The 25,448-nt window shown below is 41.8% G+C and overlaps 1 protein-coding gene across 7 annotated transcripts in view; it reads left to right on the forward strand.

The window, feature by feature from the left end:
- NBEA (neurobeachin) overlaps nt 1-25,448 on the forward strand; it is a 1,787,704-nt gene that overhangs the window by 663,685 nt on the left and 1,098,571 nt on the right. For all 7 annotated transcript variants that reach the window (XM_078657170.1, XM_078657173.1, XM_078657172.1 and 4 more), the window contains exon 22: nt 3,624-4,646. In XM_078657170.1, coding sequence (XP_078513296.1) covers nt 3,624-4,646 — 1,023 coding nt within the window. The remainder of the gene's footprint in view (nt 1-3,623; nt 4,647-25,448) is intronic.

The raw sequence follows: 25,448 nt of genomic DNA on the forward strand, positions 1-25,448 counted from the left end.
ATAGCACGATTTGGTATAAGTGGCATGCTTTATGGTTCAAATGTACTTATTGTTTAGAACACTTGCAAAGTAAACACGTGCTTGGCTTCAACCTACCAGGTTCAAAAATTCAAATAACTCCCCCTCCCCACCCCCACCTTCCACCACCCGGAACCAGAGCAGCTTTAAACCATGAGTAGTGTGTGCTAGCGAACAACGTCTTTGTGGTATTCTCAGGTCTAGTCTGAGACACAATCTACATGGGCTATCCTCGGTGCTCAGAGATACCAGGGGCAAGTAGGTTTTCTCATTTGGAAGAAAGGAATTGTGATAAAGTAGCCCATTGTGTCTCAAATAGCTTTAATGTTCTTGTAAGGGATTTGGAAATTGTCTCCATCTATGGTATGTGGCACAGGTAGGGTATCCAGCCTCTCTGGTGGGCCTGTATTTCCTTCACAATGTGTTTATGGTTTGTTTTAGCTGCACAGAGCACTAGCATCATCATTTTGCAAAACTGGAGTGCAATGGGTAGGCTTGCAGGTTAGCTACACCCAGAATTGCCTATTCCGGGAACGCAGAGGGGTTGGACCTTAAACCGCATTCTCTGTAGCATTCGACTTGGGATATTCCCCGAGAAGATGGATCAAGGTACCATACGTGACACGGGCTGATTGGGAGAAGGACACACTGGGAAATGCTCATTCTCTAAGGCTAGGACGCTTGGAGGTACGTACCCGTAGGCGTTCACCCATACATGATTGGGAAAGAACCTGTACAAAAACAACAGTATGGAAACACAAGCCTGCATATAGAGAAGAGAATACTATGACTTTACTACATGAAGAGGTTTAGCGTGATTTCTCTACACTCCACAGTGAAAATTATACTGGAAGACGCACAAATTAGGAAATACAACACAAATTCAGGATATTGTCCCAGAAACCCTTTTTGCATCTTTGAGTTTATTTCCTTCATATCCCCTTTATGTCCCCTGGGCATCTGAGTTGTTCGATTGGAAGAGGTCCTGAAGAAGGTGGCCGTGAGCCGCCGAAACGCGCGTCGACCAAGTGAGGGGTCTCACATTTTCTGTTGAGACCTGTATTTATGATTCAGTTTCCTTATTTCAATTGGTATGGTGATGTATGTAGATAGAGTGTGAATGTGTGAGAATGCTGTGATGGATTGTTTTCTACCAGGGGCATAATGATTTGGGTGTAATGTATTATGAATTAGTTGTTGTATATAATTATGTTTTTTTGTCTTTACTTTATTCTTTGTCTCTTTTTAAAAAAAAATGTCTATGTATATATATGAAAAAAAAACCTCTTTTTAAAAAAAAAAATGGTAATTCTGTATTTGTGAAATAAATTGGAAAAGGAATTTCAATGCACTGAAAAAAAGGAATGATAACTTAGTTAAAATGAAATAAAAATGATGCCTTTGTAAAATACTGAAATAAATTGTTGTGCTTTTGTCACCAATGTCTCACTTCTAAAGAGAGATACAATAAAATTAGTTGTGTGTGGCCATTAAGGGAAATCTGTGTTTTTCATTACCATACGTGACATAACCTCTGAAGCATTTCCAGGGGCTGCATTTGTCCCAGTCTCATATTTTATCAGATGTGAGGTGCCTGTATGAGGCTATTTTATGTAGCGCTTCCTGTATGATAGCTGTTACAAGCTTTGGTATGTATCTACCATTCCCTTTGAGGCAATTCTCTTTCAAACTTCTTTTCATACCATCTCTGTCCAGGAGCTCTATTAGGTGTGTCATCATGTGATAGCACCTTAAAGGTATATTAAAACAGTTTCTTGTTGTCTCCTTGCAGTAGCACCCGATGTTCATATTTAGTGATGTGACTCCAGGCCAGAGGCCTAATGGCCCATTACCAAACCTATGCATAGCAGAATGTTCAGACTCTTGATATATTTGGAAGTGGATGTTCAAGAAAGTCTAGATTTCTGGGGCCAGTGAATATGTCTCCAAGTCTTTTGCACCTTTTTTAGTCTCCAGATTTCAAAACTCCAGTCCCTGAGAACAGGGGAGGATGATGGGGTCCTCAAGAGCAGAGTTAGAGGCGAACTAAATACCTAAAAGTGTAGCTGGTACAATTCCTCAAGATTGTGTGACCTGTGCCAGGGAGGGACTCAGAGCCTAAGATATATATCCACTATTTGCCCACAATCTCAAAAGCACACCACCAATATATAACTCTCTTATATTTTAGTTCAGTGTAACACGTACAGATGAAATGTTACATTTTATAAGGTCTCCCCCAAATGAATTTGTGTTATAAAGTATATACATTTTGAAAATCTTTTCTGAAATTGATTTAAATAACCTATGTATGTGTACAATTGGTATTAGAGTATGATTCCAGATATTTTATTCTATACTGTTGATCCCTGCTGGGGTCATAATCAATAAACATTTTAACTTTGATTCAAGGGGGAAGTAGTAAGTGCTTCTTTCTCTGCTAATCTATTCCAAACCACTAGTGTCACCCTTGTGATCGGAGAGAAATACAGCTTTTTGTGCTAGAAAGTAACCACTTGCACTACATTGCATCAAGGGGGCTTTCAACCTCTCTATAGCTGTTGATACACAGCCCTATCTACTAAAATTGTTAGGCAGGGCTTTGCAAAAGAGATAATGTGTTCTTAAGGTAGGCACTAAACAGGAGAAATCTTTTAATTTTTCCTAACTTTTCCACATTGGTGTTGCACTGTACAGCATACATCCAGGGTGTAAAAAGTTTCAAACGTTTGCCTAGACATACTACTTTGTACTGGAACGGTACCTTTTCCAATACAAAACCAATGGTACAAATGATGGGGCTTTGTGCCTGTTCAGCAGTGAAACTGCGCTGTCCCCAGTATCCGACCTAATTCAGTAACGCTGCTAGTTGTTGCATGTGTTTCAGACAGCCCTGCTTGGAAGTAGGGAGTGGAGCCACAGCCCCATAATACTCAAGTTTTTTTTGCATAAGGAAAGATGAGTAGGGGGGACCTAGCACTGTACTGCATCAGGATTGTCTAATCTCTTAGCTTACATAAGAGATAGACAATCCTGCCTGGTCCTCACTTACTTTATATTATAATTCTATCGATATTGAGCTCCTTGCTGGCTTGATTTATAAAATTGAAAAAGGAATGGGTTGAATGCTTACGTTCATCACCGCCCCTAGAGGCAGAAATATGCAAATTATTTTTGGCCCTGAATGAAAAGGAGCTTCCCAGCCCAAACTGCCAGGTCATGTCCTCTCCAGATGGGAACACAAGCAACCTGGGACCTATTTCAGCCTTTTGGTCCTCGTCTAGGATGAGCAGCTTGAGTCCAGTAGCACAGTGAGCATGAGACCTAGGCCTGAGAGTAGCCATAGTACTTAGAGTGTTTCATTCAGAAAACATAGACGTGATAGTTGAAATGCCTGAATTGATCTCAGCCATTGGTAATTACACAGGCCTCATTCCTGGCCATCATTGTTTTGCGTTTGCAGACGTTTCAGCCATTACTTTCTTGTATTTACCCCTTGCTAGTCTGATGATAAGCACCTTCCATTTCAAGAGAATGTTTCCTTTGTAAATTATGATTATTTCTGTTGTGTAAAGCCATTTATTTCTACTTATGTTTTGTTTTAGGTCACATATGAAGCTCACAAGGAATATCTTGCAAAAATGTATGAAGAATATCAACGACAAGAGGAGGAGAACATCAAGAAGGGAAAGAAAGGGAACGTGAGCACCATCTCAGGCCTCTCGGCTCAGGCGACAGTATCCAAAGGTGGAATAGAAATACGGGAAATTGAGGATCTTTCCCAGAGTCAGAGCCCAGAGAGTGAAACAGATTATCCTGTGAGTACGGACACTCGGGACTTGCTGCTGGCAACAAAGATATCCGATGAGACACTAGTGGGATCGGACAGACCAGCCGGAGGTGTGCGTGTTGAAGTTCACGATCTGTTGGTCGACATTAAAGCAGAGAAGGTGGAAGCCACAGAAGTAAAGCTTGATGATTTGGATTTATCACCCGAGACACTGGTCTCTGGCGAGAATGGAGCTCTTGTAGAAGTTGAATCTCTCCTTGACAATGTGTATAGCGCAGCTGTTGAGAAACTCCAAAATAATGTGCATGGAAGTGTGGGCATCATTAAGGAAAGTGAGGAGAAGGACAACGGACCTCTGATAACATTGGCCGATGAGAAGGATGTGCCTGCTGCCAATAGTACCTCATTCCTTTTTGATAAAATGTCACTTCAGGAGGATAAACTCTTGCCAGAGCTGTCCAGTAATAACCACATTACAATCCCAAATCTGCAGGAGGCACATGTGCACATGGGAGTGAGTGACGATCTTGGGCTGCTCGCTCACATGACGGGCAGTGTGGACATTACTTGTGCCTCAAGTGTGATGGAGGACAAGGAGTTTAAGATCCACACGACATCTGATGGCATGAGCAATGTCACGGATAGGGACATGTCAGCAGCTTCCAAAGTACTAGAGTACGCTGAGATGACTGCTAGGACGCTTGAATCTGAGTCTTCCAGCAGCAAACCCTTAGTAAATATTGATGCCAGCAGTACAATCTCTGACACGGAAAGGTCTGACGATGGGAGAGAATCGGGGAAGGAGATTAAGAAGATCCAAACTACTACTACAACCCAGGTAGGTGTGATTTTGTCACCTGTTTTTGGTTCCACAGTTACTAAGGCCCACCTTCCAATGTGTGCAACATTGCAACAGTACAGTCACTTACGCTCTTCTTCAATAGAGAAGTGAAACACTAACAAATGCCAATGAATAATACAGTCACCGGGGACTTGCAGGATAAGATGGCGGTGCCCAGTTTCTCTATTCCTTCGAATGGGCTATAAATTGGTTCTCACTAAACTAATGGTACTTGCTATAGTTTATAACAAAACATATTTTCCCCTTGATTTAAGCATTTTCACAGCCTTTAGCACAGTGTTCTTTTTTTTTTTTCGGAATGCCATAAAATTTGAATTCAGTTTTCGGTTTTAAAGATGCAGAAGTTAATTACATTTGATTTAAATGTTCCTCCATACATCTTGACACCCAATGCACATTTTCTGTACTCTGAAAATTAGAAGTACATTTTCCCCTAAAACGTAGTCATCTTGAGTACATGTAATTTGGATGGAGATGGAATGGCTGCTTTGATCGTTTTGGGCCATCTTAGTCTTCTGTCAAGACGTGGTGCCATGTGGATCGAGAGACAAGCCCATGAACCGGGGGCCTCTGTTTTTTTTACACCTGCCAACAAGCCGTGCCAGAAACTTATTTACATGAGTTCCCACCATCTTGTCAATCAGTGGCTCATCAATAATTCCAGCTACTCTTAATGTGAATGTAATGTCATTGGTTTACCTGGTAAAATCATCTGACTTGATAATTTACCCATTTGCTGATGATACCCATGGGGACTTCTAATATCCTTGCTAAATATTGCATGGTGAACAGCACATAGCAGATGACCATAAATGCTTGGAAATAAACAGCAAATGAAACACTTTTACAACCATTTAATCCGTTTATAATGTATTATAAAGCTTCCTTCCACAGCCCCTCCCCCCCCCCGGTAACAACTTCTCTCATCCTCTCCCACCTTGATGGATGCTTGGCCTTTCTGACAAGCTCAACTCCACTCCCACAGCCCATATAGACATCCTCCAGGCAGGCCATTGGAGCATCACCTTGACCCAAAAATAACCGTCACATAACCTCTTACGCGTATATCAGATACAGATCCCTTTGGAAATATACGAAGCAAGTCATGCCATCAGACGGAACTGTCTGCATAAAAAATAACTGCAACTGTACCATACACTGCACAAACCTGATGAAGCTTAGAAGACTGAAGACAGGTTAAGAAAATCTGGTGAAACAAGCCTCCTCCTTTTAAGTCCCATCATCTGGAGCAAACTGCTCGTTCATCTCAGACCGGTCCTCAAACACAGATTTCCTTTAGGGGATAACTGAAGATCTTCCTATTGTTAAAACAGGCTACTTATGTTATGCATCTGGTACTATCTCTTATCTGTATAAAGCTAGGTAAATACTAGAAGGACTAACTTCTGATGTGCCAAAGGTTCCTTGTTTCTTTAATGGTATAAACCTAATGGGGCTTCCTCCTGCAGTCCCGATGGTTGTCAATGCATAAAATAGATTATGCATATTTCTGCGGTGGTTGTCCTTCACACTGGACTTTTGCAACACATATTTGGGCAAAGTCCCTTTCTGATATTCCGGTTCAAAACCGATCCGCTAATATTTGTTGGTCATACTAAGGTTTTAAAAGATGTCTGTGGGACTGGTAACCAGCCCGGACCGCCACACAACCCTTGTTCTATGTAAAGCTTTCTGCCACCCCTCGGTGATAAGTTTGCTCTATATAATTATAGCCAAATCATTATCTAGACCAAAAACCTATGTGGTGTCCAGTCAGTTGGTTCGCTTTAAGTTTTGAACCCTTGGTCATGTATGTATAAATATTTTATTCAGATCAATGTTCAATATTTTCTAAGCATGAGAAAGCAAAAATCTGTATTATGCCAGAATAAGGTTTTTCTAATATAGGATCATTAATCCCATTATTTGAACCAATAGATCGTAGATTAGTGCATTAACCCACAGCTTGGTAGCGTTATAGTTTAAAGGACACCAGATGAGTCATGTTTGGTGTTCAGCATCTAGGCAGGGAGTTAACATTAAGCTGCATTTGGGAAACAGCTGAGCAATTGCCTTCCACTTTGGATCAATTTGTTTCCCAATTTGCTGACATTTATGTTGGCATTGCAATGTTTGTTCCCTTGATGCCTATTTTAAATTCTCTGCCAATGCCGATCTTCCCTGTTCTGTATCGTGCATAGAGGCAATTTAGACGTGGTAGACGTAAATATGATTAAATTAAAGCAGCAGTAATAAGGTCCATTTATTTTCAAAATGTAATTGACATATCATAGGAGTCCTGCTTCCTTTTCATGACAGGCACTCAATCTGTCTGTGAACTGGTCCTTATATAGGTTTCCTGTGGATATTTTTTTTTGGGGGGGGGAAAGAGGGCTGTTCCTTGTTTCTGGCCCCAATATCCTAGATCAAAAGTCTGCTCGGTCACTGACAGCACCTGAATGTTTGCTGGAGAGAGTTTTTAAATGCCGAAACTGTGATGAATATACGCAGCACAGCTGACATTCTCCCAAAAATAAACCACCCGTAAACAAACGGTGACAAAAAAATGACCCAGGAAAATCACTGTCTCACAATTCACAAAATCGACCAAGTAGGTCTGTTTGGAAAACTGTTCTGTCTTCAGGAAGAATTCCCAGAGTATTTCTGGAACAGAAGAACAGTGCTCACACGTGTCACTATTTCTGAATATGGACAAAGATCAAGAGTGGGAGGGCCCATCAATCACAACGCTGCATTGCAATTGGTCAGGGGAGCTAGGCTTCCTGTCCCACGACCAGAGCAGGAGGAAGGAGAAGAGACCCGATGGCAAGGTAAGTGTTGTCATTTTTTTAATGTTTTTATTTTTGTTTTTCACTGCGCTACCTTACAGTCTGTAGAGAATAGATTTTTGAGCAGTCTCTCAGGTTTACCCAGATCTACTGCAAGCCTTATCCCTCACAATGAAGATGGTAAAGGTTGTTTTTTAGAAGATCCGTTAGGACTGACTCCCATTTTGTTAAGGGTCAAAATCTGGGTAAAACATGAATTGAACGCAGTATAGTGGAAGATTACTTGATTTCAAGTACTGCGTAAGCCATCCACTAGGTTAGTTATGTAAAAAACCACCCTACAATGCATAGGCTTGAGTAATCTTTGGGAAACCACAAAAAATATCAGCTCCCACTCTAAGGTGATGGTCAAGAAAAAAATACTTTGAATATAAAGAACACTAGAGACTTAGGAAATCACTTGCCATGGTAACAGTCCAATCTTACATTCAACTTTCAACTAGCCAAGACATGGAACCCTATCTAATATAGTTCTGAATGCTGCTGGAAGAATTTTAATATTCCGGCATCCCATCTCAGGCGACTCCACTGACCTGATTTTAAGACCCTGTGTTTAATTTGCCATGTCATTTAAAATACAGCCCACAAGTACTTATACATTCTAATCAGTCCCTTATTCCTTCCCGCAGCCTTCGCGCTGCTAACGAAGGTCCAAGCATAATCCCAGTCATTAGGAAAGTCAGATTACCTCGCTCTTCTCTTAGTTTCCTTGCATTCACTCTCTCAAACAAACTACCGCAGGAGCTGCGTTTATCCGGCCTCTGAATCTATCTTTAGAAAAAACCAAGATCTGACCCTTTACCCAGGCGTTCCCAATTTCCCGCCCATCAGGGCAATCCAGCAGAATAGCGCCTGCACGGCCATTATGGGCAACATCATGCTGTGTAAAATCCCAAACATACAGATCCTGTCTACCCAAGTCTTATGACACAAGTTAACCCTGCCATATTCTTTTTTTGCATTTAGGTACTTGCTTTGTTTTGATTTATTTTTGCATTATAAATGCAGGATTACAAATATTACTCAGCAAAGAAAGACAATACATTTTTCTTGAGATAACTAAATGTGCAAGTATTACAAAGCTCAGATGTGTCCAGTATTCCTTTCTCATGTTTGTGTTTAAATTAGACACTCACTCCTGACAAGCGGTATTCCTCAATCCCTGTTGAGTCTCTTAGCTTGTCCTTTTACTTCCTATGGTCCAGAAAGAGCTTGCGTGTTAAGGTTGCAGTTCTGCGCAATGCCTGATGCAGAGATGTAGCGCGTTGTTATGCATCTTGATTAGGACTGTATGTAGTCTTAGGCGTTCATGGTCTTTGGGCATGCCGATTAAGTCGATGCCATGTTCGAAATGGAGTTAGTAGCATAGTAATGTTTCAAAAGAAGAAAACCGCATCACTCAGAAGTCTAGTTTAGTTTCTGTCTCTCTGGATGAAGGCACCAGTTGATCAGCCACCTGCGGGATAGGGACCTACTGTCTTTGAGATGTAACTGTGAGTGTCCCAATGTTAATGATTCTGACGTTAACTTAAGTGACTGGAAACTGCATCACTAATTCCAGCCTTCCCAATCATAGCTCAAACATAGACTACCTGGCCCTGAGACAACCCTAAAAACTTGATTCTAATAGATGGAAGAGTGGAGTCTGGGGAGAGGGAGAAGAATGTTGGAGGATGAGAAGAAAGGAATTCTGGGAAATCAAAAGGAAACAACAGCAGTTGTTTCCGCTCCATCCCCAGCTCTGTTCGCCCCTCCGTTACTCGGCACTAGAAGGCTGCCACCTAGCCCGCCAATACAAAAAAGGCTAGCAGGGTTATGTTTGAGAGTATACTCACAGTCGGGAATAACCCAGAAATGCTTAGTGAATACCTACAACTTGTGAGTTTGTGGGTGTTCAAACTTTGCTAGTCAACCAACCACAGCAAAGTTCTGAAATCTGCCCCTTCAGCTTGGTTTTCTAATGCAATCCACCATGCTGATGGAAGTTATAGACGTAGAAATCCCTTTTGAGTACAAAATCCCACCATGTGAATCAGAAATTATCCATCTATTTCTGGTACTATCCCTGCTTTAAACAGACCTCATCCCTGAGTGAAAGCCTTCATACCACATGTTACCAGTGGGCATCGAGTGACCCTAAACCTCATTGGAGTAGTCACACTATGCTAATTCCGATTGCACCATTTGGTTGGGGATTGGTCGTCAACGTTTGTGGCTCATAGTTTTCACTACAGTTCACTAAGCTTTCCCCAGCAGAAATTTCAATAGAACACTTGTCTGCTTGTTTCTTAACCCGTTTCATGCTGCCGTCGGCCATTGGACGTCGCGAGCGCTACCTCGCTGGTACTGCGCACGTCCAACGGCCGACGCAGCCCCGCCCTCTCTTTAGAACGCCCGCACCGCGGCAGAAAAACCACCGCGGTTAAGGCAATAATGCCCAATCTCTCATACCCAGTGTTTTGCAGTCATTCTGCTTCCTCCTGTTAATTTGTTTTAGGAATAACCAGAGGTTTCCTTCTTGAAGTTTGCTGTGTTCTCTGTTTGAAACATGGTGTTCTTTGTGGTTGATGACTCCTGTGGAATGGATTTTTCGTTTGCACATCCCTTCCAGAATGTTTAAATTCATTGCCTGGTTCTGTATTTTTTTGTATCTAGGGAGCCCAGTTCAAAATTTTCATACTTGAATCTCATCTACAGTTAGACATTTCCACTGATTTATGGACCCTTCTGGCACTTTTCAGCATATCACCTTGTGGCGTATCTATCTCTTTTGTTTTAATGAGGTTGAGAGTGCCCATTTTTGACAATTGATTAATGCAGGAATATATGTATTTAATGTTAGCATTTTAATAGGATGCAAACTAAAATCAGTTATACCCTTTAGAGGAGTGCCAATGCATTCGTTCATCATTTTATGTGGCTTGTATTGAATGTTAACCAAATTAGGAGAGAATACAATTGTGTTACAAAAATGTTTCTGAATACAGCAGCGTAACCGGATTGCAGGTTATAGGAACTGAGTAGAAGACATTCCATCGGAGGCAGATGAGGAAAGGTAGACTAGTCTACACCTGAAGACTGGCTATTCACTCTCCTGGACATCGATCACAAGATTCTAAATGACATACACTGACTGTCTAACAAATCTGAAACTTTGGCATCGAAGACTCTTTTAAAAGAAACCAAACCCAACAATATTGTTAGTTTACATGAAATAGGTTTTAAGGAAATGATTATCAGGTCACGAACGGAATACGCTGAAAATCATATTAATATCTCATAAGGAGATTTAGTTGATGAAAGGAGGAATGCTGACCCTAAATCCTTAAAGGAATCTGTAGATCAGGTTGTTCTCTAATCGATTTCACAAGATGTGTTTATGGTTTAACGTTGTGGGCAACCTGTGAGTATTGACAGTTCTGAAGAATTGACTCAAACTCAACAGATAGCTTAACCACATCGCTGCGGCGGCTATTCCACCGCAGCGCTAAGGGGGTGGGGGGGGGCGGCGGGCCCATGCTGGTGACTGAACCGCTCCGTCACCAGCCGCGGTTGAGCTGTGCTCATGACGGAGCGGTTCCGTCATGGCCCCGCCCGCTTAATAGAACGCGCCACGCAGGCGCAAAATCAACGCCGTGCGGAACCGCTCCGTCATCAGCACGGCGCAACCGCGGCTGATGACGGAGCGTTCCGTCATCAGCACGGAAAGAGTTAAATAATTGTTTCGGTGAATATGCCGTCGGGTATCGGACAAAACAGGATCTGTTTGATTCCAGACACCAACAAGACCATGATAATCAGGCTCATTTATATCTTGATGTCCCTAGAACCCAGGAATCCTCAATAAGTTTGCCAGACTGTGTCGAAGGATCCTGTAAATCCAGGCTGGTGGGGAACGTTCCCAGCCAATAATTGGAGGTTGCTTGATGTAACAGGGTCATAAAGTTGCCCTGAAGGATTGAGTAGTAAAATTTTGAAACTGGCAAGGAGGATTGCAGTCTCCACAGACAGTTACAGAAGAGATGGAAGCTACATTTGAGATAGCCATAACTGTTTTGTTATTTATAAAGAACTCCGTCCCTTCCTGATTTAGGACATGCAACAAGATGTCATTAAGCATGTTTGGAAAAAGCATGAAGAATATCGAGGTTCCATGGTTGAAGGACCACATCTGTTTCAGCAGCTAACAGATCTGGTCTACAACTGGCGAAGATGGGTGTTGAGCCTGGAAGCAGAAGGGTCCACTGACAGAAGACACCGGGTGAAACGTAGGTATTACAAATTGGAGCATCCTGGCACAGTATTCTTTTAGGTGATGAGGATAGCAATCTGAGATTATATTTAGTTGACCTAGCACATATCCCATCATTACTGAAAAGTGATGTTGGAGACAACAGTCCCAAAATATTTTTGTCAGATCTGAAACTTCTTTTGAGGACTGGCTCCTAAATGGTTGCTATATCTTACGGTTGAAAATTGCCCTTCCTGAGAAAAGCAAAACACCGGGCATAGTTGTTGGTGAAAATCTGTATAGTATAAGAGCCTGCAAAATGTTCTAAATAATTTATTAGTGAGAGGAAAAACGGACGTTCCCCCAGGGATGGTCCCAGTGACTCACTGGAACCACATTTACTTGATTTATATGACGTTTTAGGGGTAATAACGCCGCCTGTGGAGAACCAATAAACATTACAAACAACTAATACAATTTCAGCTGTGCATCCATCCATACCTATATCTAAATAATTTATGCACATGGAAGACTACTTTTATGACCATCTGCTGTGAGTGGAGAAATGGCCATAGTGAGCACCCAACCATGAAATACTTGCTTTGAATTCTAATAGAAGAACCAGGCTGAAATAACAAATGGCTCTTCCATTCCAAGCATGTAGATTCTCCAAACACCAATTTACCTCCTTTTTGTCTCTTGATCTAAAGGAATCAAGTATGACTAATTAAGGCACCTTCTGAAATGGCAAAACTTTAGTTTCTAGAGGGATTGATAATGACGTGAGCCTGGCATCCCTGCTAGATATAGAGTTTGGCATAATGCCTCCAACCCTTGCCAGATGGTGATGAAATATGAATCGGGGTTAACTAATGAGATTATTCTTTATGGATAAATGGTTGCCTTTCACTCCGGAAGTTGTATTGAACATATCTACTGGATAAATCACAACTGCAGGCCAGTGTCGTCATGAAGCACCAAGAGTACAAGTAATGGACAGTTTGTGCCCTTTACAAATAACGAGCACCATAACAAATCTCGATTTTAATGATAGAATAAAAGGCAGCTCATGGATCCCTAAAGCAAAGAAAAAGCAACCTACATGGAAATAATTTTTAGAAATATTACGCTGCCAGACAATAGACTGATTATACAGGCTTTAATTTCCATGGAAACCACATCTCCAAAGCAGGCTTAGCTATTTTTCACGAGTTAAGACCAATTTTCAGGGCGATGCAGCAAATGAATGGGACCTTATATGGCTGCTCGTCATTGTTGCCTCTTTGTGGCTTCTGTAGGTGATATCTCGTTGCTGTTCAGTAGACAGTAGATTCTCGATGTGCAATTGGTATATCTTCGTTATCTCTTATTTTTGTAGGGATGTTTCAAGAATTTTTTTTCACTGGAGAAGTTTTCTGGAACCCTGTACATTTCCAAAGGTTCCAGATTCAGCATCACCTTCACACTACACATTTCTGAGCATTAAGAGATAATTTTCGCTCTAATCAAACCCACTCAACAAGGAAGCTATATGTAAACGTTACGTTTTTTAAGAGGTGTTTTTTGCACAATGGGATATGTTTGCAGAATTTTTACATTCAAGTTTACCTTTTGTGAGAAACATTTTTACAAAAGTCACGCTTTACATCCAATATGTGGCGGAAAGTTAAATCTTCACAACCTTCCTGAAGTTGTGAATTTGTTTCATCAAACTTATCAAATGTTGAAAAAAATATCAATTTCTCACATCTCTAGTTGTTACTGTGCCAGAAAACAAAGCAACTGAGCTGTTTATTTGTTTTTATCAATGTGGCAGCTTATGTTCTGGTTAGATATACCATCACCAGCACACACAAGGCATTTACGCCAGGTCACAAACGCACGCACCGCTAAATAAATGACAAACCATTAAATATATATATAAACCACTACTATACGGTAGGTGTGTTTTTCTTATACATAAGGTATAGGATTCCTGTTTTCCTTCCTTGCATATCAGGCATTGATATTGTATTTCTTTACCGTTTACAGTGATCACGTTTGTTCTTGTAATATCCTGGTGCAAACATTATCTTTTTTTGTGTAAAAGTAAAGAGTTATTTAAAAAAAAAGTATATAATATTCAGCTTAATTAAAGTTAGGAAATGGCTCTCTGCTCTGTTGAAGAAATGTGCACAATATCACGGTGATTTTAAAATGTTTCACAATAAATATCCACTTCACACAACCAAAATAAATGAGGAAAATGTAAGCCTTTTACTCCTAATACTGGCAGACTACTACCAGGGAGTAGTTTCATTCCAAGGATATTCATTGTGTGTTTGATCACAACCTGTGCTACCAGCAAGACGGATGTGTTGAAGGCAGGACAAATAAGAGTGCGGGAGGCGGAGGGAGTGAGCCAGCTCTCTTACTGTGCCTGATGTGAAAAACTTCACATGCTCAGGTGTAGAAGCAGGTAGTGAGAAGTGTGCCTATTTCAAGGAGCCAACCAGAGAGGAGGCTGTTGATAAGACCCTTTCTGACAAGGATAGAAGAGGCGTCCGGCCTTTGCTTTGTAAACTAAGAGAAGAGTTGTTTACTAAGGAGGTAGCTGACACTGAGTAACACGGTGTAGGCATGTGGGTAGATGCTGCTGACTGATCAGAAGCCACAGTTCTCTGAAGCTATCACTCTTAGCGGAAGTGAGCAGAGCTCAAAGCCCATGGTCCCTAAAACTGGCTGATAAATTTGTGATTTTCCCTGACAAAAGGGGACCATATATTGATCTCCAGTCATAGTCAAGTGCCGCATTGCCCATTGCACTTCTTCGTTTATGAAAGTGAGCCTGGCCCAGATTCAGAAAGTGCAGCTTGAATCGCTTCCCCCCACCACTGCAACCGACAGGTGTGCATTATTTGTTTATCTGTGTCATTTTTTTTTGCGTGGGGCTAACATGTTACTTTTCCGCTTAGGCAGGGGTTGGTCTCGTGTCTATATGCAGAAAAGCACGATTAGCAGACAGCAGACGCTATGCTTAATTTGTGAAAATAGTGCGTGAAGAAAAAGAGTTTGTGTAAATCCTGCTCAGAAGCGCACAGCGGTTGCAGTTAAATGTCAGCGTGCCCAATACCAAGGCTGCATAGTTTTGAATCCACCTCATGTTTCTTAGATCCACTCCCAGACTCTTCCCGCTCCTTTATCTCGCTCTTGTACTTTACTGCTTTCTCCTTTTGTGAAACTTGTTCTGCCTTACTCTTTCTCCTTCTTTCCCCTTGTCTGTTTTTCCCTCTCTTACTCCTAGGAACCGTCTTATCAGGAAAAATAAGTGCCGGTCCCCAACAATCAGTGCAGTGGCCCCCACCAGCAACCACCATCTCAAATTAAGGACTGCACGCAGGTGAAAAACAATGGTGGTGATGGAGAGTAGTGCAGGCATTAATTGGAGGTTGGACTGCCTAATGCTGTCCAGTCGCAGACCAACCTGAGCGATAACTGAACCCTTTATCAAAAACAATTTTACACCCTGAACAGTGTGAATTGAATTGACCCGACTTTCTAATTTAGACGCCACAATGTAATCATTCAGTAGTGATACGGAGCAAATATTAAGTAGTCTTTGCTGTGCTAGCATCCCCTATGTTCACATTTGATACAGTACTATTGAGAGTAGAACCCTCCCTTCTTCAGTTCATTCTGCACCCACAGAGTGCATATTCCTGCATGGCGCACATTATGGTGTAGAGTGCCTAGCAAGGGCGCTAGCTCACAGAATCAACACTGTGCTATGTCGAAATAAAGACTCTAGTTTGCTGCCAAACAACTTGTGCTTGCAACACAAGGTACCGGATACCTTTGAGTAGTTGAAATGTACAGAAATATATACAAACAACACAAAGTGCATCCAAAATGGCTCAAGTACTAGTCCATAGAATTTATTTTTAAGCAGTCTGGAAGTAACTGATTTTAGCCAGTCACAGAGAAGGTTAAGTAAGAAGTAAGCTAAAAAAAACAGAGAGGCAAGCAATGGCAAAGCCAATAAATCTTGCCAATAACAGGTATTGCCCTTGCGATTTATTTTACTGTTATAATTTTGCTGTTAGCAATGATGGAATGTTAAAATAATTTTACAATGCCAAAATGGCCCCCAGTCCAAGCTTAAGCAGTGCAAAACGTTTTTATTTTTGACACATTATGACTGATGAAGTCATTCTCACGTTCACATGTCTAACTTATGGATGAAATCCTAATCATCAGAAGAGTCCAATCTAATTCTAATATGAACAGAAATAATACAAAATACAGCCCCTGATGACGTTAACCAATGGGCTAAAGATGTTTAAAGATGGTTGACTGGTTGGATAAGCAGGTGACTTAGCACTTGTAAAGATGATCCCTGAATTATTCTATTTTCTAAAATAAACATATGTTATTATCATTTATCTGTTTTCACCCAAATGGTATTTCAGTTTTCAAATAACCTAAAATAGATCAAAATAAATTCTGTCTCTATTTTCAGAGGTTTAAGCCTGAAGAGAAGAAAATGTGTTCATTATCATTGGGAAAAAGTGTTTCTTTTTATAGCAACAACCATTCATCTCCTTATCATCAAATAATCATGCATGGAAATACCTAAAGATAAATCTAGAAAAAAGAAGAGAGTGATTGAACGTAACTGTGCATGCGTAGGAGGTGGATTATCGTCAAGAATGTCAAAGATGGATGCCGATCCCATCAAGGAGTGCCATCTCCTACCCATGTTAAATCTAGAAACCAATTGTAAATCATCTGAGATTCCGCTAAAGCTTAAAGCTGGAAAGGACCAGTCTCACGGATCTTCAGATAAAATGATCTGTAGAGGTATTCTTCATAGGGTGTGCGTAAGTGAGTCGGATAAAAGGAGCCAGTCCTGAAAGGTGCATTCTTGAAACTGGTTATTATCTGCTATCATTTATCTCAGTATTTTTAAATTAGTTCTCTATTCTACTGACAATATAAAGCACAGTGGTGGTCTCCATTCTGCAGTTATACGTCAGGTCACAGTTTCCGTTAGAAGAGCATTTTTTGTTTTGTTAACAACTTTGGCGTAGTTTGAAGAATTGTTCACAAAACTTTCCCAAAACATTTTCATTTACTTCTGCTCCTTCCTGGACAGTTTTGGAGTGATCTGTTAAGCGAGGCTGAGAAAATAAGGGGGTCCAAAACCTCTTTTTCTCATGTTAATTCCCATTGGAATCTTGGGAAGCAATACAGAAAAACAACTGAACAGAATTCTACCAAATTTCCATAAAGTTAGATCTTTACTCAGAAAACATGCTTTTTGTGATTTGGTGTAAGACTGTTTTGCCATTTTTTAGATATTAGGATTTTAATTATTGTGATCTCTGGTCGGTTGATCCTATGGGAGTGCCACGGTACTCCTGTGGTTCCGCAGTTAAAAGAAATTAGAGCATTTTGATTGTCCAAGACGTTTTTTTTGCTATCACCCCTTTCGGTCCCAATGAACGGAGCAATCTGTTTGACTGGCCACAACATGAAGAAAAATGTTATAGCCACCATTATAGAACAGGGGGACTCCGTCCCTGGGCCCTGAAGTTACTATTGAAAACAGACCGTTGCCACAGAGTGAAACTTACACAGTCTCAGAGGGCGCCTCTTGAAGTGCAGTAGAGTGGGAGTAACTCAGCTCAGCAATTAGTTATATTGAGTGCTTTTAAAATATACCCAGTTCCATGAAATGGCCCTTCTCTGAGCTGAAACTAATCCTGCTGGTGTTGATATTGTCAATTAAGTGTCTGTTTTAAATAATTATGGTTAGGAGGCAGGGCCGGACTGTGAACCAAAACCGACCCTGGCAAAGTGCTCGGCCACCCCCTCTCACCCCCCCCGGGGGGGTTGGGGGTGCCGCCGAGCTCCTTGCCAGGGCCGGTTTTCTGCCGATTTTGTTACAGGGCCTATTTTGCAGCTATGCTGCATAAAAGGTCCTGTAACAAAATGGGCCCCCAGCCGGGGCCCAAAACCAGCCCCCACCCGTGCGTCGCACCGGGGGATTGCCTAGTGCCCACTACGGCCAGTCCGGCCCTGTTAGGAGGTTAAATATAACCCTTCCTTTCTCGTATCATTTGGTAACGCTGGAACTTCTGTTAACAAACCAGAGTTAACACTTCTGTTCAATTGTCTTAATACTTGGCTAGAATATACATCTGTACATATCCAAACCCAAATGTTAGTTCTTTCCTTCTAAGTTCTTCGTTATGAGGACAAATGAAATCCTGATTACCGGTCTAATCGGGATGGCAAGTTATGAGGAAACACCATAAGCTTGACTTCCTTTCTCCACGTAGATTTCACTAGGAAAAACCTGGTGTAGTGTCTCTATTTCAATTGCCTGGAATGAGCAAGAACATGCATGGATCGGTGGCAAATACTGGTTTTCATGGTCATTCCATGCATCAGGGTAAGATTCTGAATATTACAGTGATACTGTGACCTAAAACTATGGTACCGCTAGTTTTTGGTAATTCCAGTACGGTATTACGTATATGATTTTCCCATACAACATGCAAGCATTTTGTAATTACAATAAAAAGACGGACGGACAGAGGCGCACTTTAACCCAGCCCCTTTCATTCATTGGTCTGTTGTTGTCATTACGTTTTTTCTTCTGCCCTCTATAGCATGGGGAAATGGGTTAGCTCACATTTGCCATTGGCTCACGTACCTTTAAGGTTTGGCATTCTGCTACTTTACAAGAGTACATTCTCATACAAAGTAGTTCCTTTCACCACCAAGGACAAAAAGGCAATACGTACCTTTGAAGGCTAGAAAATATTACGCAAGTGTACAATTACTAACTCACAGGGTTGTATCTCATTGAAGTTTACATTCAATTTGACTTTATTCGGTTAAAAAGGTAATAACCATAAAAGTACATAAAAACAGTTCATAATACTACATCATCATCATCATTATTATTAAAAGAGACAGTTAAAACCACAAGGTTATAGACAATACAACACAAATATGGGTACAATATACAGTAAATTTAAATGCAACGTACATTGAATTCAAGTACAAATTGATTTACGTAATCTAAAAACATTACTAAAATATTCCGAAATGGAAGCTACAATAAAAATAACATCTAATTTCTGGAGTTCTAAGAAGGTGGCGCGACAACGTCTAATATTCATTTCCTTTAAAATCGGTACAATCAATCTTTTCCGGGGTAGGGTATAATATTTACAGAATAAAAGGATGTGAATATCAGACTGTTCTGATAAGTCGTCGCAAGGGCATTTAATTAAATTACGAGACCAGCAGTTCATTACGGGGAAACTTAAAACCCTAAAAAGAATACTTAGCCTAAAACGGGTCAAAATGAATTGCGAATGTTCAGACATGGAAAGGATTAAATATGGTTGAATTTTGCCCTGCATTAGTACAGATTGATGAGCTACAACAGTCTTTTTCTTATTTTCCGCTGTCATTCTAATGTCTTCCAGGTGTTTCATACATTTTATTTTTAGTGACTTCCTCGTAATATTACACATAGACAAAGGGTCGTCATAGTAACTCATACAACCGATGTCTCCAAGAAAGTCCCTAATGTAGGTAAACCACCTTATCCTACTCACATAGTCCAAACTTAATCCATCCCTTAAAATAGCACGATTCAATACACACCCATCATTGGTCCAGGCCCTATGCCACAGCAGTACTGGTTGGACTCTAATTGTATCTTCAATGTGGGGTTGGCCGAGTTCCATATGACAAATGTAACTTGAGACACTCTCAGGTACAGCTAAGATGAATCTCAAGAATTTATTTTCTACAACCTGAATAGATTTTACATTGTCATACCCCCAAATCCCAGCACCATAGACGGCAATAGAGACGCAAGTGGCATTAAAAATTCGCAAATGTTCTACAGTAGGTTTTTTCCCCATCTTTTTAGAAAAAGTTTTAAGGGCTGTGATGGATTTTCAGAGCAGGACTTTCCTTGCTTTTATGGCATCTGCCCAGGTCCCTGCTTCATGAAATAAAATGCCAAGATATGAAAAGGTAGGGGTAAAGTCTAGAGGACTGGCATTAATGAACATCGGCCTCCTTTTTTTAATAGAACCAGGGCCACAATTCATGGTGAATGTTTTAGAACAATTGATTTGCAGATTCAAGTTTGTCATAAATGTATTAAAAGATGTTACAAGGTGTTGTAAGGCCACTGGCGTGCGAGCCATTATGACCGCATCATCTGCGTATAATAACACAGGGATCCGTCTTTTGGCTACCCTAGGTACATCACAAGTTGTTTCCACCAGGGCATCCTCTAATCCATTAATATATACCAAGAATAAAAATGGCGCTAGGACGCAACCCTGGCGTACCCCACGCCCTACATCAAATGATCTGGTACAGTCACCATTTTTTCCATTTCGCACTGTTGCGATAGCACCTGAGTACAATTCCTTAAAAAAGGAAATTATACTTCCCTCTACACCGAGGAATTCCATAATGTCCCATAGCTTGCTGTGTGAAACACAGTCAAAGGCTAACGTCAAGTCAACGAAGGTAAAATAGATAGGTTCCTGCCGTGCCTTAATATATTTCTGTTGAAGGATAAATAAATTCAGACCCTGATCAACTGTTCCTACCCCCTTTTGAAACCCATATTGGAGGTCACTAATAATACAATTATCTTCTGCCCATTTTTGCAGCCTACCCAATATTACTCTTCCTAGAATATTTACAGTGCTATCTAGTAAGGAGATAGGTCGGTAACACGTGGGATTTTGCCTGTCCCCTTTTTTAAAAATAGGCACTATAACTGACATAAACCAAGATGGAAGTAGGCTCGTCTTTAAGGATGCATTGAACAATTGCACCAAGAATGGGCCCCATAAATCAATGTTATTTTTAAACAAATCGGGAGGTATGCCGTCCGGACCTGGTGCTTTACCGCCCCGTGTTGCTTTAAGACTCTCAATTACTTCTTTTAGGGTAACATTTAATTCTAGGTCCTTAGCTTTAATTTCCCCCTGCTGCTGCGTTAGTGACCGCAACGGATGATTCTGCCCATCAGTAAAATTACTATATAGACTAGAATAGTGATCCACCCAAGAGTCCTCGGTAATAGCAATTTCAACACGTGCTTTATCTGCACCAAAAAAAGGGGCATTCACTGCTTTCCAGAAAGCACAAACATCCTTACTCTGAGAAGCCTCGCAAAGTGTCTCCCAGGCCTCCGTTTTAATAGCCAACTTCCTCCTTTTCAGTGCGCACTGATAAGATCTCCGCGCCTCCCTGACCAATATAGGATCACGGGGGACAACATGTAGCACTTTCCTGAGCTCAGAGTGAGCCTTTGTACATGTGGTATCAAACCATTTTCCCGGCTTTCTTTTACATGATTTAGAGGCCACTCATAGGTTGTCCTTAATTTGACAAGCAATGATCTTAAACTGTTTAACGATCTCCTGACCACCAACACTCTCATCTAGAATGGTCAGAAAACTAGGCAAGCAATTAGTTAGCAAGGTACACAGAAAGTCATTTGGAACCACCCTATCCCATTTAAGAACATAACCATTTTGCCTTACCATGCTAATATTAGAAACTTTCTGCATGGATGTCTTTTCTACGCCCATTCCCCGGAACGGGTTTATGATCTCCATGATTATCGGATAGTGATCACTTAATGCAGTATGGAGGACCCAGCACCTTTTGACCATATGCCTATGCCTTACAGAAGTTTTTATAAAGTCTATTGTGGACAATATGCCCCTGCCAATAAACGTGGGGGCAAAGGGGAGCTCTAATTGACCTATTTCATTTGCATACCCTAGATCTTCAGAGTGAACAATATCATTTAGGAGGTCTCCACAGGTGGAGTGCTCACAGTGTGTTAAATCAATGTCTTGGTCGAGCATGATACCACATACACCTTTACGGCTTTTCTTACATATAGTGCAGTTGAAGTCACCCCCCAAACAACCCACACATCTTTAGCATTATTGTCGGTTTCTTTGCTCACGTCATTGCCCAACTTTTTAAGTATTGATTCCAAGTCTACAAGAGGAATGTTGTTATAAAAGTTTATAATTAAAAGACACAGTTCCTTATTTGCATCTATCCGTACTAACTGATAGTAAGGATTACATGAGAATAATTGCATCTTCTGGCAGTTTAAATAATTAGATATGAAAACCGACAGTCTCCCTTTAGCCCTGCCATGATGTACCCCTACTGCTGATGTAAACAGAGTTTTGTAGCCGGAGAGATGGAGAGGTTCTAAGGCCCATGTCTCCTGAAAGCATAGGATGTCGTACTCTTCTATTGTCTTTAACCACGTAGGATTTAATATTTTGGATCTAAGCCCTGCCACATTCTAAAACATTAAGCGACTAACTTCCCCATTGGAAGAATCACTTCCCACTCGTGCCTCTACTTTTAGTTCTAGCTCTGCCTGTAAATCAATTGAAGTGCCACTAATATCAGGACTCTGGGGTACTTCACCAATAGTTAAATTAAAACTGTCTGTCTGCTTGATAACACCACTTTCCCCTACTACTAGCTGCCTCGCTGAGGGAACTTGATGTATATTAATATTCCCCCCATGATTAGTCACTGTGTCCTGAGGACATGTATGTTTTGGCTGAAGGACAAATACATTAGTGCCAGAAGTAGGTTCTATAGTCGTGGAAAGTGCCTTTTGGGAACTACCCACAACGTCATTTCCTGTGCCTCCAGGAAAAAGTCAATCGACTCCCTCCATGCCCGTTAAGGCCGCATAGCGGTTCTAAACGGGTATAGAGTAGTCAACTGGATGTTGAAAGAAAGCCCTCAAGTAACTTTCCTGTGTTCGATATAGGGGCCTAGAACAAACGTTCTGGCTTCTAAATGGAGGCCCAATATTATTATGAAACAGGGGCCTTGGATTTGTTTGAGGGTCCATTAGCCCTCTAGGGTAAAAGTAGGTCAAGTCGCGCACAACAATTCCACTACTACCATGTTGGGGAAACCAGTTCACAATATGACTAACAGCCCTACCATCCCTGAAGTTTACTATAATTATGTCCCCCTTTATGTCCTTAAATCTTTGTCCCAGCCAGGGAAGACGCCTGGCGAATAAAATTTCGCCATTTATTTCTGGTGGTAACGGACGATTCTGTCTGAGCCAGAACATAGCTTTATTTTTTAGCTGGTACTGGTCTTCTCTGCCACCCTCTTCTAGAACTGGCACTCCGGTAAGGACTACCACATACGGAACAGCTTCCGGAGGAAGTTTTACTGTGCGCCTCTTAGGTGGAAATACCCTAGCCATGTTACCATAGTCATTCGATTTTGGAGCATTTCCTGGGGTGTTAGATTTTCCTGGAATATTAGGTTTCCCGCCTATCCGTGGCTCTTTATCTACACTTTTAGCATATACCACTGTTGTTTTGGATGGCATTAATTCGGGTGGCTTTGATGTAGCTTGATTAGCAATTTTGGTACTTTCTGGATAACAACAGTTGGGGTTAATGGAAGAATTGGAGGAACTGGTATGGGCTTTGATAGATCTTTAATTACCCATTTAATTTCTCCAATTACCTGTTCTTAATTTCCCAGTTGTTCGGCCACTCTTTTTAGCCTCTCCACTACTGGCAATAAAAGTGATTTAATTAAATAATCCATGCTACCCATTAGATCAATGCTGGATGGATCTTGTGTTGGGGGATCAAGTGGAATAACTTTTGCAGGTGATATGGGTGCATTAGATAAAGAACATGCTGCATTTCCAAAATTAATATGGCTAAAATAATTTTTCTGTAGAGCATTCCACCTTTTCCTCCTTTTTTTTGGGGGTGGTCCTTGAACTCGGGGAGTTTTTAGAGAAATCTTGGTTTTTGGAATTGGCTCTGCTGGTGGTGACAAAGTTACTGGCAGGACCTCTAGCTCAGGAGTCGAGTTACATGAAGAGGCTGACATATTAATGACCGGGTCATTAGTTACCACTAATGGCGAAGTTCTGTTTTGGAAGAGTAACGGGATACTATCATTAGGGGAAACCTCACAACCCTCATTCTCACAAGGTGTGGCGGGAAGCGGTGATAAGGCTAACTGTATTGGGCCCAGAGAAGAGCGCTTATTCTTAATAAGTTCAATAGAGCGGCGTCTATCTGCCCGTCGCTCTGCAAGTGCTAATTCACTGTCAGTTTCCATGGTGGTCCTAATGACATAGTTGTCAAGTGTTCCTTGGTTTACCCCTCCTGAAAATAATGTATTGTCCTTAGGAAGTGACGTCATCTTGGTTACCCTTCCTTCCCCTCTCTTCTCTTCCTCTCCTCTTTCCTTTTTCCCTTATCTAACCAGTCAGTAAGTAAAAGTTCAAGTTCAAGTTCAAAAATGTATATAGCACACTACTCACCCAGAGGGTCTCAAGGCGCTTGAGGAGGCGGGAGTACTTACTTATCGAATATCCAAGTTTTTAATTGCTTTCTGAAGGAGAGGTGGTTCTGGGTCAGGCGAAGGTGGGTGGGGAGGGAATTCCAGGTCTTGGCCGCTAAGTAGGAGAAGAATCTTCCCCCCATGGTGGATCTGTGGATGCGTGGAATGGTGGCGAGGGCTAGGTTGGATGATCGTAGTTGGCGGGTGGGGGTGTAGAAGGACAGTCTCGTGTTGAGGCATTCGGGTCCTAGGTCATAGAGGGCTTTGTGTGCGTGGGTGAGGAGACGGAACGTTATTCTCTTGTTGACGGGGAGCCAGTGGAGATCTTTCAGGTGACCGGAAATGTGAGCTTGACGAGGGATGTCCAATATGAGTCTGGCTGATGCGTTTTGGATGCGTTGAAGTTTTTTCTGTAGTTTGGCTGTGGTACCGGCGTATAGGGTGTTACCGTAATCCAGTCGGCTGGTGACAAGTGCGTGGGTGACCGTCTTTCTTGTTTCAGTGGGGATCCAGCGGAAGACTTTTTTGAGCATGCGTAGGATGTTGAAGCAGGATGATGAGACGGCATTGGCTTGTCTGGTCATCAAGAGGGAGGAGTCCAGGATGAAGCCTAGGTTACGTGCGTGATCCGTTGGTATGGGTGCGGTTCCCAGGGCTGGTGGCCACCAAGAGTCATCCCAGGCCGAGGGGGATGATCCTAAGATGAGGACTTCCGTTTTGTCCGAGTTCAGTTTTAAACGGCTGTTCTTCATCCACTCGGCTACTTCTTTCATTCTTTTGTGTAGGTTGGTTTTGGTGGTGTTTGGGTCTTTGGTGAGGGAGAGGATCAGCTGGGTGTCGTCTGCGTAGGAGATGATGTTGAGGTTGTGTTGGCGCACGATGGATGCGAGGGGACTCATGTATACATTGAAGAGGGTGGGACTGAGTGATGATCCTTGTGGTACGTCGCAGATGACTTCGTTGGCCTCTGATTTGAAGGGGGGGAGGCGAACTCTCTGGGTTCTTCCGGCGAGGAACGAGATGATCCAGTCCAGTGCTTTCCCTTGTATTCCGATGTTGCTGAGGCGTTGAATGAGGGTGTTATGACAGACTGTGTCGAAGGCTGCGGAGAGGTCAAGTAAGATGAGGGCAACTGTTTCTCCGTTGTCCAGTAGTGTTCGGATGTCGTCTGTTGCTGCGATGAGGGCCGTTTCGGTGCTGTGTTTGGCTCGGAAGCCGGATTGTGAAGGGTCGCGGGATTTGTTGGATTCGAGGAAGGCGGCGAGCTGACTATTGACGGCTTTCTCAATG

Source organism: Lissotriton helveticus, chromosome 8, assembly GCF_964261635.1.
Source record: "Lissotriton helveticus chromosome 8, aLisHel1.1, whole genome shotgun sequence".
NCBI lineage: Eukaryota > Metazoa > Chordata > Amphibia > Caudata > Salamandridae > Lissotriton > Lissotriton helveticus.